Source organism: Podarcis raffonei, chromosome 14, assembly GCF_027172205.1.
Source record: "Podarcis raffonei isolate rPodRaf1 chromosome 14, rPodRaf1.pri, whole genome shotgun sequence".
NCBI classification, from domain to species: domain Eukaryota; kingdom Metazoa; phylum Chordata; class Lepidosauria; order Squamata; family Lacertidae; genus Podarcis; species Podarcis raffonei.
In genome coordinates, this window is record NC_070615.1 from 26,677,271 (window position 1) to 26,692,803 (window position 15,533).

At 50.7% G+C, this 15,533-nt stretch overlaps 2 protein-coding genes across 4 annotated transcripts; one reads left to right on the top strand and one right to left on the bottom strand.

The window, feature by feature from the left end:
* The first annotated feature begins 2,703 nt into the window (after positions 1-2,703).
* HDHD3 (haloacid dehalogenase like hydrolase domain containing 3) lies at positions 2,704-4,441 on the top strand. Its single transcript, XM_053364927.1, has one exon. The coding sequence runs from the start codon at positions 3,270-3,272 to the stop codon at positions 3,990-3,992; it is 723 nt and encodes a 240-aa protein (XP_053220902.1). The 5' UTR covers positions 2,704-3,269; the 3' UTR covers positions 3,993-4,441.
* Positions 4,442-4,638: 197 nt separating this feature from the next.
* On the bottom strand, positions 4,639-14,814 carry BSPRY (B-box and SPRY domain containing). Of its 3 annotated transcripts, none has more exons than XM_053364929.1 (6): positions 14,534-14,814; positions 13,938-14,036; positions 10,762-10,992; positions 8,809-8,831; positions 6,197-6,321; positions 4,639-6,045 (listed from the first exon to the last, which is right to left on the bottom strand). In XM_053364929.1, the coding sequence occupies exons 1-6, from the start codon at positions 14,753-14,755 to the stop codon at positions 5,525-5,527; spliced, it is 1,221 nt and encodes a 406-aa protein (XP_053220904.1). In that variant the 5' UTR covers positions 14,756-14,814; the 3' UTR covers positions 4,639-5,524. The 3 variants fall into 3 exon arrangements, with proteins under 3 accessions (XP_053220904.1, XP_053220903.1, XP_053220905.1); XM_053364928.1 differs by having other exon boundaries at positions 8,809-8,834; XM_053364930.1 differs by having other exon boundaries at positions 5,866-6,050; positions 8,809-8,834.
* Positions 14,815-15,533: the final 719 nt, after the last annotated feature.

Sequence of the window (15,533 nt, forward strand, 5' to 3'; positions counted from 1 at the left end):
GTTTGCTTTCTCTTCTCTTTCACGGAACTTTTAAAATAAAATGACATAAGGCACTCCAAAGTGTGTGTTGGGGAGGAGCTGCACCTGTTGAATTTCTGGCTGCCTCGCTACTGCACTTTAACAAACCTCTGCTCCAGCCTCAGGCTGATCGTTCAAAAGCACTTTTCCAGAGCCAAGTCTTCATTCACAAAGCGGTGATTGGGGGGCGGGGCGGGCTGCAAAAGACTCTCACCGCCTGTCCTGCTGCTGCTGCAATCAGTGCAGCGCCCAGAAAGCGGGCAAAGTGAGGGCGTAGGCATTTACTGAGCACGCGCATTCCCCCTGAGTTGCGCTTGCGCACTCAGTCGAGGTGAAGCTACGGAAAAGAGGTAAGGTGGCCGCTGTCTTCCCTTCCTCCCCCACCCCCCCTGCCCAGCCTGAGCTCTGCACGACTCCGGGGGCGCCTCTCCGGCCACCAACACGCGCAACCAGAGCCCCATGCAAGGAAGTTGGGTGCGGGGAGCAGTTAGGGCTACGTTGGGCCATGGCCCCTCCCCTCTCTGTTTTTTTAATTGCAAAGCAGCTTCAAAGCCTGGAAATAAATAGCCGAAGTAGCGTGCAGTAAAATAAGATGAAATGTAAAATCCAAAAGTTTACAAGCTCTGTAAACCAAAGACAATGAGGACAACTGTAGTTATTATTTTGAAAACTAGCTGGATCACAGTTTTGGAAAAGACTGTTTTTAATGTCTCCGATCTCCAAAACACTCGGTTCTCGTTTGGTTGCAGATAAGACCTCGAGAAGAGGCTGGTCTCTGGTGCATCGCACCCCATAAGGACAACAGAGGATATTGCTGGATCAGGCCGATGGCCCATTTAGTCCTGTACCCTACTTTCACAGCGGCCAACCAGATGGGAAAGGAGCAAGCAGGACCTCAGCACAAGAGCAAGGCTGTGGTTCCCAGCAACTGGCAGAGTCCCAAATGCTCCCTCTTAGCAATGGCCTCTTGAGGAGTGATGTTACTCTCGGATATATTGGGGGGGGTAACTGGGTCCCAAATTGTTTAGGGCTCTAAATGCTAAAAGCAAAATTAGAATAGGCAGCCAGTGCAGCTTGCCTGGCAGAGAAGTTACATGGTGCCCCAGGCTGCACCCAGATGCTTAACCTTCTGGGTTAAGTTCGAGAGAAGCTGGGGCCCCCCTCACCAGTCCACACACACAGAGCTCATTGCATTAATCCTCTCCAGAGTGCCAGGATGGCAAGACATAGGCCAAGGGCTCCTTCCTGGTCCAGGAACAGCTGCAGCAGCCTTGCCAACCACAGCTGGCCCAAAGGCGCTCATAGCCACCTGGGCCTCTAGTGGCAAAGGGTGGACCCAGGAACACCCCCCAGGCTACGCACCTGTGCCTTGGAGGGAGGAGTGCAACCCTGTTTGGAGCAGGCAACACACCTACCAACTCACCACTGCACTCAGACTTTCCCGCAGCAAACATCAGGCAGGTGGCACAACGGGCAGCAGGGAGGGCAGGCAATTCCCAGTCCCACTCCCTGGTACCCACTGCCAGGAAGGGGATCCTGTCGGCATCCCCCTCCTCCTCCCACCCCAGCAGTGCCTCCTTCATCCCCCCCCCCCGCCCACCCCATCCCCTCCAAGGGAGGTTGTTTCCTGGTGTGATACCCAGGAGAGGTAAGAGCAGGAATGCCCCTCTTGGCTAGCCACTAACTCATCCTGCCCATCCAGATGGATGGATGCTTGAGGTGCTGAGAGCACGTTACATGCTGAGAAGCTTTGTAAGCCGCTTTGAGAGCCTCTTGGGGCTCTGAAGCAGAATATAACAAGCATTCCAGGTAATGCCCTTTAATCCTAGATAAGGGTGGAGAGAGAATTATCCACTCCAAGAGAGAGCTACATGACCCCAGCCAGTGCCTTCTGCTTTGAGGTCTCCAGTGAAGGGTGGCAAGCATGAGACCAACTGCCCACCCGCCCCCAGCCAGGGTGGCCAATGACTTCTTATCCTGCACCCACCCCCACCCCCACCACAGGAAGGGCACAACCTGAAAGGGATCGTGGCAGTGCCCGGAGGGTGAGGGGAGCTGGCCTGGGTGGTTCCTTGTGCAACACCACCCTTTGTGTTCCTGTTGGAAGGCCAGCCAAGCCATGCCCACACCTCTGCTGTGCCCCATCTGCCTCTCACCTTCCTGCCCAACTGGTTCGGCTGCCTTTTTCTACTCCTGCTGCCTCACAAGCAGGAAGAGGGGCAGTCAGGCACCAGGCAACGGAGGCGGGGGACGACACAGGTTGTGTGTGGGAGTCTCTTAAAGCAGGGGAAATGGGCAGCAGAAAAGAGAAAAAGATCTGCTGGTAGAGTTTTGTTTGGTAGCAGATCTGCAATTGTCGGTTTCTGGACACACACCTGAACCCATTTTTTAACCTTGCAAATATCAAGTATCCTTCCCCCACCCCCCACTCCTGTCCAGCTGCTGGCCATATCTAGGAGTGCATTTTTGTGTGAAAGGCTTGTGAGCTCGATTCTGGCACCAAAGGCAAATTCTCAGGCTGAGAACGTGCTGGATTTTAGGTGGGTCTCTCCCACTCCCCACCTCACCCTGCCTGCCCATTTCTTGAAGCGTATCTTTCAGATGCTCCTTGTAAAGGTCTGATCAGGGTACGCAGCCAAAGTTATGTTCCTGCCCTCTCTGCTTTCATTGTTTCAAGGTTTTGTAACGTCATTAAGTGTTTCATCAGTTGGTGATTTATTTCTTTTTTAAGCGTGGGCCATGTTGGAAGCCTTTGCAGAAAAGCAGAATGAAAACAGTTGAAAGCACTCAAAAGTCTCCCTCCTTCAGCCGCTGCTTTGCAGTACATCGTCTGCGGCCGTCCGGGATTAGTCATTAACCTGTTGCTAATTCTGCCTCCTGAAAGCACGCTGGTCAAAGGTGGCCGCTCTCATTTTCATTCTCTGGCCTTGGACGTCCGAGCAGCAAGTCCACCCCTCCAAGTGAAAGTCCCCCTTGCAGGGCAGCCGGATTGGCAGATGACAAGATTTTCCTGCCAGAGAAAGGGCCTCCTCTGCCAGAGCTTGGAGACAGAAACCAGTTTGCAGACCTGCCAGGACAGAGCTAACAAAGTCATGCTGCCTGGAGGCTGCTGGATTTTCCTTTCGAGACCTTGCTTGCGTTGGGGGGCCATGAACCAAACTGCGCCAGTCAAGATTTTGCCCGTGATAAGATGTGTTGACGCCTAGTTCCCCTCTCTCGTTCCCCTCTCTTTCTAGGCTAGTGCTGACACCATGCTGAAGCTTCGGCTCTTGACGTGGGACGTGAAGGACACCCTCCTTCGCCTCCGTGTCCCCGTGGGTGAGACCTACTCTGCTGAGGCCTGGGCCTGTGGCGTCCAGGTACAGGCCGAAGCCCTCACCCAGTCTTTCCGCCAAGCCTACAGGGCCCAAAGCCTGCATTTCCCCAACTATGGCTCAGACAGAGGCCTCAGCTCCAAGCAGTGGTGGATGGATGTTGTCATGGAGACGTTCCGGCTCTCCGGTGTCCACGGCAAGGAGGCCGTCCGGCCCATTGCGGAGAAACTCTACCGGGATTACAGCAGTGCCCACAACTGGGAGTTGCTCCCGGGCGCCAGGGACACTCTGCAGCAATGCCAGAGGATGGGGGTCCCCATGGCAGTCATCTCCAACTTTGACCAGAGGCTGCAGGAAGTGCTGACCCGCTGCGGCCTCCGCCAGCACTTCGACTTTGTCCTGACCTCGGAAGAAGTGGGGTTTGCCAAGCCGGACAAGAGGATTTTCCTGGAGGCGCTCCGCATCGCAGGGGTGTCTCCTCAGCTGGCAGCTCACGTGGGGGACGACTACGTGAACGACTACAAGGCAGCGAGGGAGGCAGGGATGCACAGTTTTCTGTATAAATCAGGTTGCCAGCCTCTCAAGAAGGGTGCGGAAGTGCCCAACGCCCACATCCTACCATCACTGATGCACCTCCCGTCCCTTATAGAGAAGGGCTAAGAGGAGGAGTTTTGTCAGGGTTCAGCTAAATCACACCTGGTGTCCCTCCTAGACTGCAGCACTTCAGTTGGCAGGTGGAAGGTGAGAGAAGGAGGAAACATTTTATGTTCTTCTACATTAAAATTAGTAATAATTAAATTAATAATCTAATTTAATTTTTAAAATAAATAAAAAGAAAGGAGGTAGCAGGATCAGGGAGAAAGATCCTGGGCCTGCCCCCTGACACCCACAAGTTATTTATGCATGTAATTACTTTTGAGTCAGTTTGTGGCCCAAAAAAGGACCTCTCCCAAGTTTAAAAACTTGAGCTTAAATTATTTAGCACAATTTCATAACAAACAGATAATAAAACATCCCTGGCTTAAATGCCTAAAGTATTTGGTTGTTTATTTATATACTTCTGTTTGTATGTGCCTTTTAAAAATAAATAAAAATGCTGTTAGAATGCATATCCTTGTGCACCTGTTATATAGCCTTGGGAACGTGAGCAAGTGAGGCCAGGCTGCTTTTAAAAAGGCAGCCTATTTCTGTTATGTGATGCAGTAGAGAAAGACTGATGGATGCTTTAGTTGTGCTTCTTGCATTGCTGGGGGTTGGACTAGATGACCATTGGATCCCTTTCAAATTCTACCCTTCTATTACAGTATTCTAGGATCTCCCATTTTATTGCCCCGTGCTGTGTGTTTGCCACAGTCTGACAGAAAAACAAGAATGCTATGCAACATTCTGCATGGTTCAGCTTCCTGAGAATAACACATTTTAAGAAGAAAAACAAGTTTCTGCCCCTCATGGTCACAAAGGTATGCTAGAAAGTATGTGGGAAGAGAACGGGCTTGCCAAAATCACCGAACGTGCTGGTGTCGGTTTGAGGAGGACTGAATGAGATTCTTAGCAAACTGGACTGAGGTTCCCAGCAAAAATGGGGTGGGGTGGGGAATGTGCAAAACGGTAGCTTTAAATTATGCAGCTTTAAATTCACAATTCTAGTATTTAAACAGTAGCTTTACATTCATAATTATAACATTCGGTGATGACAAAAAAGCAGCAACATGCTCCATCCATTATGTAATTTGCACAGGTTGCAGAATCCTCTTTTCCTAGTCAGATTTTTTTTTAATTGCCGGCTCTGTCCCTTTCCCCTCAGGGACTAGTACAGTACAATTGTCTTTTCTGACTGGACTCGTGGTGGCACAGTGCTAAGGCTAAATAAGACTGAGAATGGCCATCTTGGAGCAGGTGGAATGTCCCTCCCAAGCCAAGCCTTTCAGCCCCTGTCACTGACTCCGTCATGGCCTCCTCTGGTAAGATACTTAGCTGCAAACTGCAGCTCCCATCTGCTCTGAACGCAGAGCCAGAGACAGCCCGTGAGTTGCCCCAGAGCAAAGCCCTCTTGCTTCCTGGCACAAGTTGGCATCGTCCTGCCAGAACCACAGTGCTCATCTTGCTGGAATATAAGGTGATCCAGCCCCGCTCAGCTTTAGGAAACAACAACCTTGGTGAAGATGACTGCAACCTTGCAGTGTTGGCTCTCCTCACATCAGAGAGAGGCTCTGATCTGCCACGGCCAAGGCTGGGTAGATGGGGCCGGCGAAGGCTTCGTGGTGCATGTGCAGAATGGCGCAGGAATCCGGGTCAAAAAACAGCACCTCTCCAGCATCCAAGTCCACCAAGACTCCGATCTCAGCTGGGCACTTGAGCATCTCCACTGCCTGGTGTCGGCCGTTGTGGGAAAACTGGAACTCACTGCCGTAGCGGGAGAAAACCCAGGAGGAAGCGTTGCAACCCAGGCGGGCTTCGGGCCCAGCCCCCTTGCGCTCCAGGGAGCCATAGGAGATGCCCAGCTTGTAAGCACCACTTTTGGCCACCCGGACTCTCCAGGCATGGACCCCCGAACAGAATGATTCCTCGGCCAAGGCGTTGGGCCAGTGGTCAAACCGCGCCGGGCCACCGGGGTCAAGCCTGCTGTTTTTCTTGGGGCTGAAGGTCAGCGTTCTCTTGTCCTCCGAGAGCTGCAAGAGGGGGCTGACTGTTTTCTCATCCACGTGGACTTCATCTGTTCTGGGTGGAGAAAGAAACTGGTCACCACACACTCGGCAGAAAGGTGTTGGGAACGTAGCCAACTGAAAGGCAGCAAAAGCAAACCTGGAAGGCAGGTGGAGGTGGCCTGGATAATGACCCCCAGCCCACAAGGAAAAGACACTGACCTGAGGCCCGACAGAGAACAGCTAAGGCCCATAGCCGGCTCACTAATGGACTCTGAAGGCACCATGGGTTAAAGTCCAGCTTTTCTGACTCCTGGGGCTTCAGGATTCCTTCAGCTTCCTCTGTCCTAAACCAACACAACAGAAGCAACTGGGGTTAGTTTTAACGTACTGCTTTTCAATTAATTCCCAGTAAAATACACTGTTACGTATGATATATATCAGTATCCTTAGCTCTTTAGGGTACAGTGGTACCTTGGGTTACATACTCTTCAGGTTACAGATGCTTCAGGATACAGACTCCGCTAACCCAGGAATAGTACCTCGGGTTAAGAACTTTGCTTCAGGATGAGAACAGAAATCGTGCTCCGGCGGTGCGGCAGCAGCAGGAGGCCCCATTAGCTAAAGTGGTGCTTCAGGTTAAGAACAGTTTCAGGCTAAGAACGGACCTTCGAAATGAATTAAGTACTTAACCCGAGGTACAACTGTATTTATTTTTATTTTATTTATTAAATTTGTAGACCGCCTTCTACCCGTAGATCTCAGGGCGGTTCACAACATATAATTACAATATAAAAAACACATGATAAAAATAAGAACAGAAAGGAGGCAAACAATAGCTTTCCCACCAGGCCTGTGGACAAAAGCCTTGCCCAAAGGAATAGAACAGAAAGAAACACAAACTTGCACACACACACACTGGAAGGAGGCAATGAGGAATGTGCTTTTAATAGCACAAAATACATTTACAGCATTTTAAAAAAACACATCAGAAGCAGAAAGTCCACTAGGGAGGCAGCTGACCCACTGGGTAGGAAGGGAATTAAAGGGCTGACAGAGGAGGATATTGAGATAGCAGAAAGGCAAAGAGATGCAAGAGAGGACATCCTAGACCACGGGTGTCAGACACAAGGCCCGCGGGCTGAATCCGGCCCGCGAGACCTCGTCATGTGGCCCGTGTAGCCTGGTCTATATATATCTGTGAGGGAAGCTTGGGCTGCGGCGCGCGCGCAGGGCGCCTCGGGTCCCTTCTGCGCAGGCGCAGACCTCCCCCTCCTCCAGCTACCTAGCCGAGACTTATTTGACACGGCGAGGGCGGGGTTGGATATGGGAGGCTGCCGCCGCTGCTCTCAACTTCTTTTCGGGCTCGCCGGGGTGCAATAAGTCCCGGCGGGAGCGCAGCGCACCTGCGCGAGGTGGAACGCGGAGAAGGGCAGAGCCGGCTTCGCGCGCGTTGGAGAGAGGGAGACTGAGAGCGCGCTTGTGTTTCAGGAGCGCGCCCTGTGAATACTCGGGGCAGCGTGCTTTTGCTTTTCTTTTCTTTATTTCTTTAGGCGCGTTTCCGCGCTGCCCAATGAACAGCATCCTCTGCCTCTGGGGATTCGCGATTCAAAAGCAAATTCGATACGTAAATAACGTCAGGCGCGGCTTCCGCAGGGTGCGTGTTGCAAAAATTTATATATGGGAAAAAAGCTGATAAGGAATTGGTTTATATTGGTTTATATATGGGAAAAAAGCTGATAAGGAATTGGTTTATTTCATGCAATTTTTTCCTCAATGTTATTACAGGGTCCGGCCATCAGTTCCCGCCCTCCTCAAAGGTTTAGGGTAGGTAGCAAAGGGGAAAAAATCCAAACAAATGCTCGATTAAAATTTGGGGAATGAGAAAAATTAAAACCTGCACATCTTGTGTAACTTAAACACCAAGCCAAACAGGAAACAATTTTTATATTCATATATGTATTCAAATGAAATCAAGGTGTAGTGTTCCATGAGCCAGAAGCTCTGCATTACTTAATCCAGCTGTTAAAGGTGTCATGGGCTTTGAAGACACTCGAACTCGAACCGGCCCTTTGAGGGTGACCAAACTGCTGATGCGGCCCCCGATGAATTTGAATTTGACACCCCTGTCCTAGACAAATTAAAAACAACTCATTCAATCTAGACAGATTCCATCTGAAGAGTTCTTAAACAACTCAGAGTGTGAAACTGCTGTTGAGCCTAACAATATAAAACATTTCTTTTAAAGATATCCAAAAAAAGTGCAGGCCAGTTGATACCAGTTCTGGTATCATTATCAGTGGCAGCATTAGGAAGCATAGGGAAGAACAGGTCTTGCTGAAGGTAAATCAGCATGGCTTCTGCACAAGTAAGTCCTGTCTGACTCCCCTTTAGAGTTATTTCAGAATGTTGGTGGGAATCTAGACAGTGGTATCAAAACCACCAGATGTGCCTGAGCAAACAGCTATCCTGAAACAGGGTTCTTACATCTCGGCAGTTAGTTAAAGAACAAGAAGCAGAGAGTAGGAATAAAAGGCCAGTTACAGGAAACCAGGCAAAGGGCCTTCTCGGTAGTGGTGTCTGCCCAGCAGAATGCCTTCCCATCAGATGTCAATAAATAACTATATGAATTTTAGAAGGCATCTGAAGGTAGTCCTGTACAGGGAAGTTTTTAATGGTTGACGTTTTATTGTGATGTTAATATTTTGTTGAGACTGGATGAAGCCCCTTTGGTCAGGCTCCTCAGGCCTGTTGCCATGTTCCTATGCTCCTATTTATTGCTTTTTTTGAGGTGGGGGGAGGTAGAAGTAGGAATCAAAGATGTCTTCACTCACCTCTCAAAGATTTCCTCCTCTGCCTGCTAGAAACAAAGAGAGAGAGAAAGTTACCAAAAAGACCTCTATGAAAACAGAACATTACCACTGCTAAATAGATGGAGGTCCATTTGAGGCCATGGATGGGAACCCCAGGGTAAGAGTGGAAAGGGGCTCCGGCTCAGCTCCAGGGTCCCTGCAGTGAAAAGGGGGGGGGGCGCTCAAGTTGCGGGTGGGCAGGGGAAAGAGCCTCCCTGGCCTGAGAGACCCTGGAGAAGGGCTACCAGACAGAGCCCACCTGACCTGGCCTGGTACAGTCAAACCTTAGTTGTTGAACATAATCCATTCTGTAAGCCCGTTTGGCTTCCAAAATGTTCGACAACCGAGGCGTGGCTTCTGATTGGTTGCAGGAGCTTCCTGCACTCAAGTGGAAGCCAACCCGGCCGTTTGGCTTCCAAAAAACGTTCAGAAAGTGGAGCGTTTACTTCTGAGTTTTCGGCATTCGGGAGTCAAAACGTTCCAAAACGGAGACGTTTGGGAGCCGAGTTTTGACTGTACAATGTAGCTTCCTATAAATTGAAGCATGGCACAAAATAAATCACAAAATAAATTTATTTTGTGATTATATTGTTAGTTGTGATTATGTTAAAAATGATGTAAAACTCAATAAAAAATGTTTTTTTAAAAAAAAACCTGAAGCATGGCAGCTTTTTAATTTTTTAAGAAAAGCCCAACATGATGACATTTTTGCTTTATTTTTAGCTCTTTCAATTTGACCACAATCTCAAGACGAGTTTCAATATAAGCAGGCAGGAAGCCAGAGACTGATTATGATTGCCCTTTCCTTAACCACAGATGACTTCACTTCTTCCACTCATCCCACCCACTTTTCCCATAGCCAGACGGGGGGCTGCCCTGCCAACCTCAGCCTGTCCGCCAGCCCCTGCCTGCCTGTCTTCTTTCTCCCATCCAGTCTAGCAGCGGGTGGCAGGGGCCCCTGCCTGCCAGCTCCCTTCTCTGCCTTTGTGCTGATTCTTTGGACCTCTGCAGGGAACAGAAGGATGGAGGGGAGGGGGCAAAACTAGAGTGAGCTGGCTCCTCCTCCTCGCTCTGGCTCCACCTACTATTAACTCTGGCTCCACCCACTGTGGGGCTCCCTGCTTTCTGCCCTTCCATTTCTGTCAGGCATCAGCCACCACTGGCCTTAGCTATGGTTGGCCATCATGCCGTGCTTAACCATAGATAAGGTGAAGCAGGGCTTGCTCTTAACCAGGGTCTAGAACCAGATTTTAAAAGCACTTCACAGCCAACCTTCGTTCATCTGGATATGGTGTAGGTGGGCTAAGTGTAGCCAACTGAAGCTGCCATGGGGGAAATCACCTACAACCAACCCAGGGTATGTGTGTGTATGTGTGTCACCCTTCAGTTTCATCGTACTCCCATAGCCTGAAATCATTGTCAGAAACTATTTTGGTGATTTCCCCCCCTCAATTTTCATGCTTTATCTTTTTGCAAACTGCTTTGAAGTTGTTGTTGCAATTATTTTATTTATGAAATAAACCAAATAAACAAAAAAGCGGGAAGGGACTTTTTGATGGACATCCAAGGTTTAATTCTATCGCTGTTGAAATCGTCTCTGGGGAAATATTTATTTTTGGAGGTATGCATTTGTTAAGCTCTTTCATCTTTTATAATTCAACACAATCTTTAAAATAAAGAAACAGGCTTTAAAATTGATTTCTGCTGTGATACTGCATTTTTAAGGGCATGCCTGTGTAATTGTCATTTTGTTGGAGCTTCCCAAAATTCGTGAGTTGCTTATGCCTCTTGACTATGAGCCAAAGAATGGAGGATAAATGTTCATATCTCTGTCCGTTTCACAGCTCACCATAACTGAGAGAAGAGACTAAACCTAGCACATGCAAACTGCGAGGTGAGGGTGAGCCTCACTTGGGACCAATCGCCAATGCTTACCACCAGGCCACCATCATCTGTGCTGGTGATCATGGTCACCATGTAAGTCCGGAGGGCGTCCAGTTTCCGTAGTGATTCATTCCAGTGGACCTGCTGGGTGAGGATGTTCTGGTGGGCACGCTCCTCCTCTGAGTGGGCCACATCCAGCAGCCGCTGCTCCTCGCTATCACACACACTCCTCACAAGGTTCAGGCGCTGGATCAGGACCTCCCGGGCACTGCTGGCCACAGTCTGAGAAAGGGGGACAAGGTGAAATGGGAATCTGCACGACACAAGGTTGGGACACCAGCCCACCCAAGCCCAGTGTGGGGAGCAGCACTACAATTCCCATCATCATCAATCATAGAATTGTTGCGTTGTAAGGGACCAAGCGGGTCATCTAGTCCAACCCATGCAATGTAGTAATCTTTGGCCCAATGTGGGACTCGAATCCACAACCCTGAGATTAACTGTCTCATGCTCTACTGACCGAGTAGTACCAGGTCTTCTCTTTGGACTGGGTCTTTCCCGACCACCTGCTTTCTGACACCCCACTTTTAAACTGGAGATGCCATTGGGGAGGGGGCCTGGGAAATGTCTGCATGTTAAGCCAGACAGACTTTCCCACGGACCAAAATGGGCTGTAGAGCGTCAGGGCAGAGCTCCCCGAAAACGAAACTTCCCACAAGGGAGTCATAGGCCACAAAGGCTGTGGTTATGCAGAGACAATGGGCTGCAGGAACTTCTTTCCTTTTCGTAAGCCTGCCGGTGGTTCATTGACGCATTTCAAACAGAAGAAGATGAGCCCTGCCTTTGCTCACTGCTAAGGGCCGGCCCACTCATGAGGCAAGGTGGGGCGGCCACCTCAGGCGGCAAGATCCGCAGGGACAGCAGATTTTTAAAAATTAATATCAAATATCTTTGTACCAAAAAGCTACCGTATTTTTCGCCCTGTAAGACGCACTTTTCCCCTCCTAAAAAGCAAGGGGAAATGTGTGTGCGTCTTATGGGGTGAATGCAAGCGGGAGGCTCTGCTCAGCGCTCCCTTTAAAGAGCCGCGTGGAGCGTGTGTGCGGCTTTTCTCCCTCCTCGGGGAAAAGCCCCCAAGAGCCTCACACGCGTGCTCTTTAAAGGGAGCGCAGCTCTTGGGGGAGCCTTAGCTACACACAGCCTCTCCCAGGCAGGGGATGAAGGCTCCCCTTGACCGGAAGAGGCTGTGCGTGGCTGTCCCATAAGCCAGGACAGCCAGCGGGATCGCTGTGCAGCAGTCCCACTTGCTGTCCTGGCTTCTGGGATTCAGAATTTTTTTCTTCTTGTTTTCCTCTTCCAAAAACTAGGTGTGTTTTATGGTCTGGTGCGTCTTATAGAGCGAAAAATACAATAATCTAAATAAAAACACAGACCAGAAACAGAGAGAGAGAAACAAACAGGAAGACAGAGAAAGGAGAAAGGGAAAAGGGAAGGGGAGGGAAAGGCCTGGGGAAAAGAAAAAAAGAGAACTTCCGAATCTTCATCTGTCATCTATATATGAAAAATATTCAACATATCCACTCCAAGATTACACCCAACAAATCCACTTTCTACAAACCAACGTTACATAATCAATCTTCAAAACCAAATATCATGAGCTCTTTTTCATGCAAAAAGCCTGTAAGACGTTTCGAGTCTTTAGTAAATGTTGACAAGGACTTTTCTCTGATTAAAAATTGTAGACTTCGCCATCTAAGCTAAATCCAGTAATTTTAGCAACCACTCCTCCATGGTTCATGACGTAGAACTTCACTCCCCCTTTCTTCTCTGGTGGGGGGGGCTCATTTTGCGGTTTGCCTCAGGGGCCATAAAATGTCTTGGTCCAGCCCTGCTTCTAAGAATTCCTGCATCTGCTCTTGAGCTTAAGTGCCAAGCAAGGTCCACGAGGACAGCAAGGGGAATCCCAGCTACCAGCTTTGGCTGGGTGACCCCCCCACCCCCCAAATGGGACAAGGAGCCCCCCCACAGATTCCTGTTTGAGGGGGGAAAGCTGCCAACTCTTTGGACTTCACCGGCTTCACTGTCTCCAGGCTCCGGCAGAAATCAAACATAAATTCCTGCGCCACATATACCCCGAATCATCTGGTCCCCATGCCAGAGGCAGGTTTCATCCCCTAAGTCACAGTCACAGGGTAGGAGGGGGCTCCCTAAGAAGAGACCCCCCTCAACTCTCCAAGTCCCACCTGTTAACCAAGGTTAGGGACAGGTTGAATCTGTCTGAGACGGTTGCTACCTTTTTCCTAGCAGGGCTCCCAAGCCTTTTAACAGCTGCACCACATTAAATAAGAATTCCAATAATATCCAAGACTATATCTCAAGGCAACTCAATGACATTTAAAACAGTACAACCCGCCCCCGCCCCCCGCCACACACACAGAGGGAGAAAATGGGTTTTAAAACAAACTCAGTACAAACACCTGAGACAGAGAGACTGTTTCGTCCAGCAGGAAAAGCCAGTTGGAGCGAAAATATCTCCCATGGTTTCCGGAAAGCGCAGAGAGCTGGCGTATCTCAACAGGAATGCTGTTTCACAGAATGGGACAGCTACACCGAAAGCGCTACTCTGAGTCACTGCACAGCAGGTAACTGGAGTTTTTTGGGGGGGAGGGGGGGAACAGACGAACTTGAAGGAGGAACTTTCTCACAGATCACCTGTATTTCAAGTATCCTGATCCTGACCTGTATAGGGCCTGTTAGCACCAAAGCCTTCAACGTGTCCTGATTGATAGCCAGTGCAAACCTCAGAAACAAGGGTCATAGCTTGCCAGAGTACCCAACACATGGAGCAATCCAGCAGGTGCAGTTCCCAGACGGAAATCCAACAGGCAGAGGGTCAAGCTAGACCTAGTGTATTTCTGCCTGTTCGGCGGTTGCGAAAGGCACAAGAGCCCCACCAGATTGCACCTGCGGAAAATGGCTCCTGGACCAGAGGGGGATATCACACAGCAGCCTCTGCCAACCTTGGGTCCTCCGATGTTGCTGGACTACAACCCACATCATCCCTGATCTAGCTCACTGCTGGCTGTGGATGATGGAGGCTGTAGTCCAGGAATATCTGGGAACTCCAAGTTGGGGGAGGCTGTTATGGATGGGGCAGGAGACCCCAAAGTTATGTGCACTAGGGGTTAATAATTCAGCTGCAAATTCTCCCCAGACCACATTATTACCACAACACGCTTCTTCTTCTCTGGCAACACCTCTGTGGCAAATTTGGCAATTGTGGCACTCTGGAGCTGAAGCTTTTCACACTCGTCCACTATTTTGTTCTGAAACAAATAAACAAAAAAAATGAGTAGGGGAAAAGTAGGAAGCTGAAATCTCCTCCCTCCCCATACACTGGTGCTTTCAGTGTGAAAGTGAATAAACTATGCCTCTGAGAATGTGCAGAGTGCACCCCCCACCCAGCTCACCCCAAAACAGGACTGGGGAGTTCCAGGAAGGAGTTTCTTGGCCAGCTTTACACTGGAAACCAGGCTGGCACCAGCTCTAAAATACAAAACTCCACTGGGACTCAAAGCTCTGAAATGGTGTCCCTGGGCCTCTTCCTGAATGCCCAAAATCCCCATTTGCTGACATTTGGGAGGTGGTGATGCAATACAAAGGGAATGCACTTTGCATATGCTCAGATGCACTCTTAATAATTCTACAAATACCCGGCAGGGAAATTCGACTGGCGGTGTGTGTGGAGAGGGAGAGGGCTTTACCACATTACCCCTAACAGAGCTGCCCCGTCCCCAGCAGCGCCCTCCCCGTCGAGGCTCACCCTCCTCTCGGCTGCCTCCTCGGCCAACGGGCGCACCCGGTGGTCCCGGCAGCCGCCCTGGACGGGGCACTGGGCGCAGACGAGCCGCCTCTCGGTGCAACAGAACCAAGCCAGGTCCAGGGCGTGCTCCGGGCAGACGTCTCCAGCTTGGGGGCGCCCCTCACCGGGGCTTGGGGTCTCCCCGAGGTGGCGGCGTTCCCCCGCTCCCGGCGCCTGAGCCATGGCGGAGAGGGAGGAAGGACGGAGGGCGCGCCGGGCCAGGCACCTGTTGCGGTAGCGGCTCAGGTGGGCGGGCCGCGCCGTCGGAGCCTCCCTGCCCTGGGGACGCCCCGCCCGCAGCAGCAGCGACGGGGAGCGCCCCTTCCGCCTCCATCCGGCCAGAGCCTCCACGGGCAGGGGTAGTCTACCCGCGCAATATCCGCTTGCTGCTAAGGCGCTAGCTGGCTGTTCGACGGGTGCGGAGAGACGGCGGCGAGGGGCAGCAGGAAGGCACCAAGCGGCTTGGCTCGACCCGGCAAAGCAGTTCCAAGGAATAGCGGCCGCATTCCCGCCGGTCGTGTGGCTCAGGTGCTGAACTGCCATGGGCTAGACTAGAACTCAGCCCCCGGAGTCGATTTGGGACGGGAGGGGTTGGGGAAGCAGGCAGAATAACAAGAGGGGTCCGAGCATGTGCAAAGCGCCACCCGCTCTCTCCAGCGCTTGAACAAACCCTCCACTGTACACGTGCATTTTGCTTTTGAGAAAATGGAACCTGCTCCAGTGGTTTGTGGGGGGGAAATCTCCAGGAACGATGGCCGAGGGTCTCTCTGAGCATGTGAAGAGTCTCCGCAGTTCTCCCCTGCAGGCGTATCACCTACCAATTCGTTTATCTTGATGCAAGAACCGCTGCCTGTGTCTCAATGTTGTCCTGGGTTGAGGATCATCTCCCTGCTAATCCCAGTCAAAGCTCTTCACCAGGGAGGGAACCGCTCTGGAGACGGGGCTTTGCAACTGATTTTAT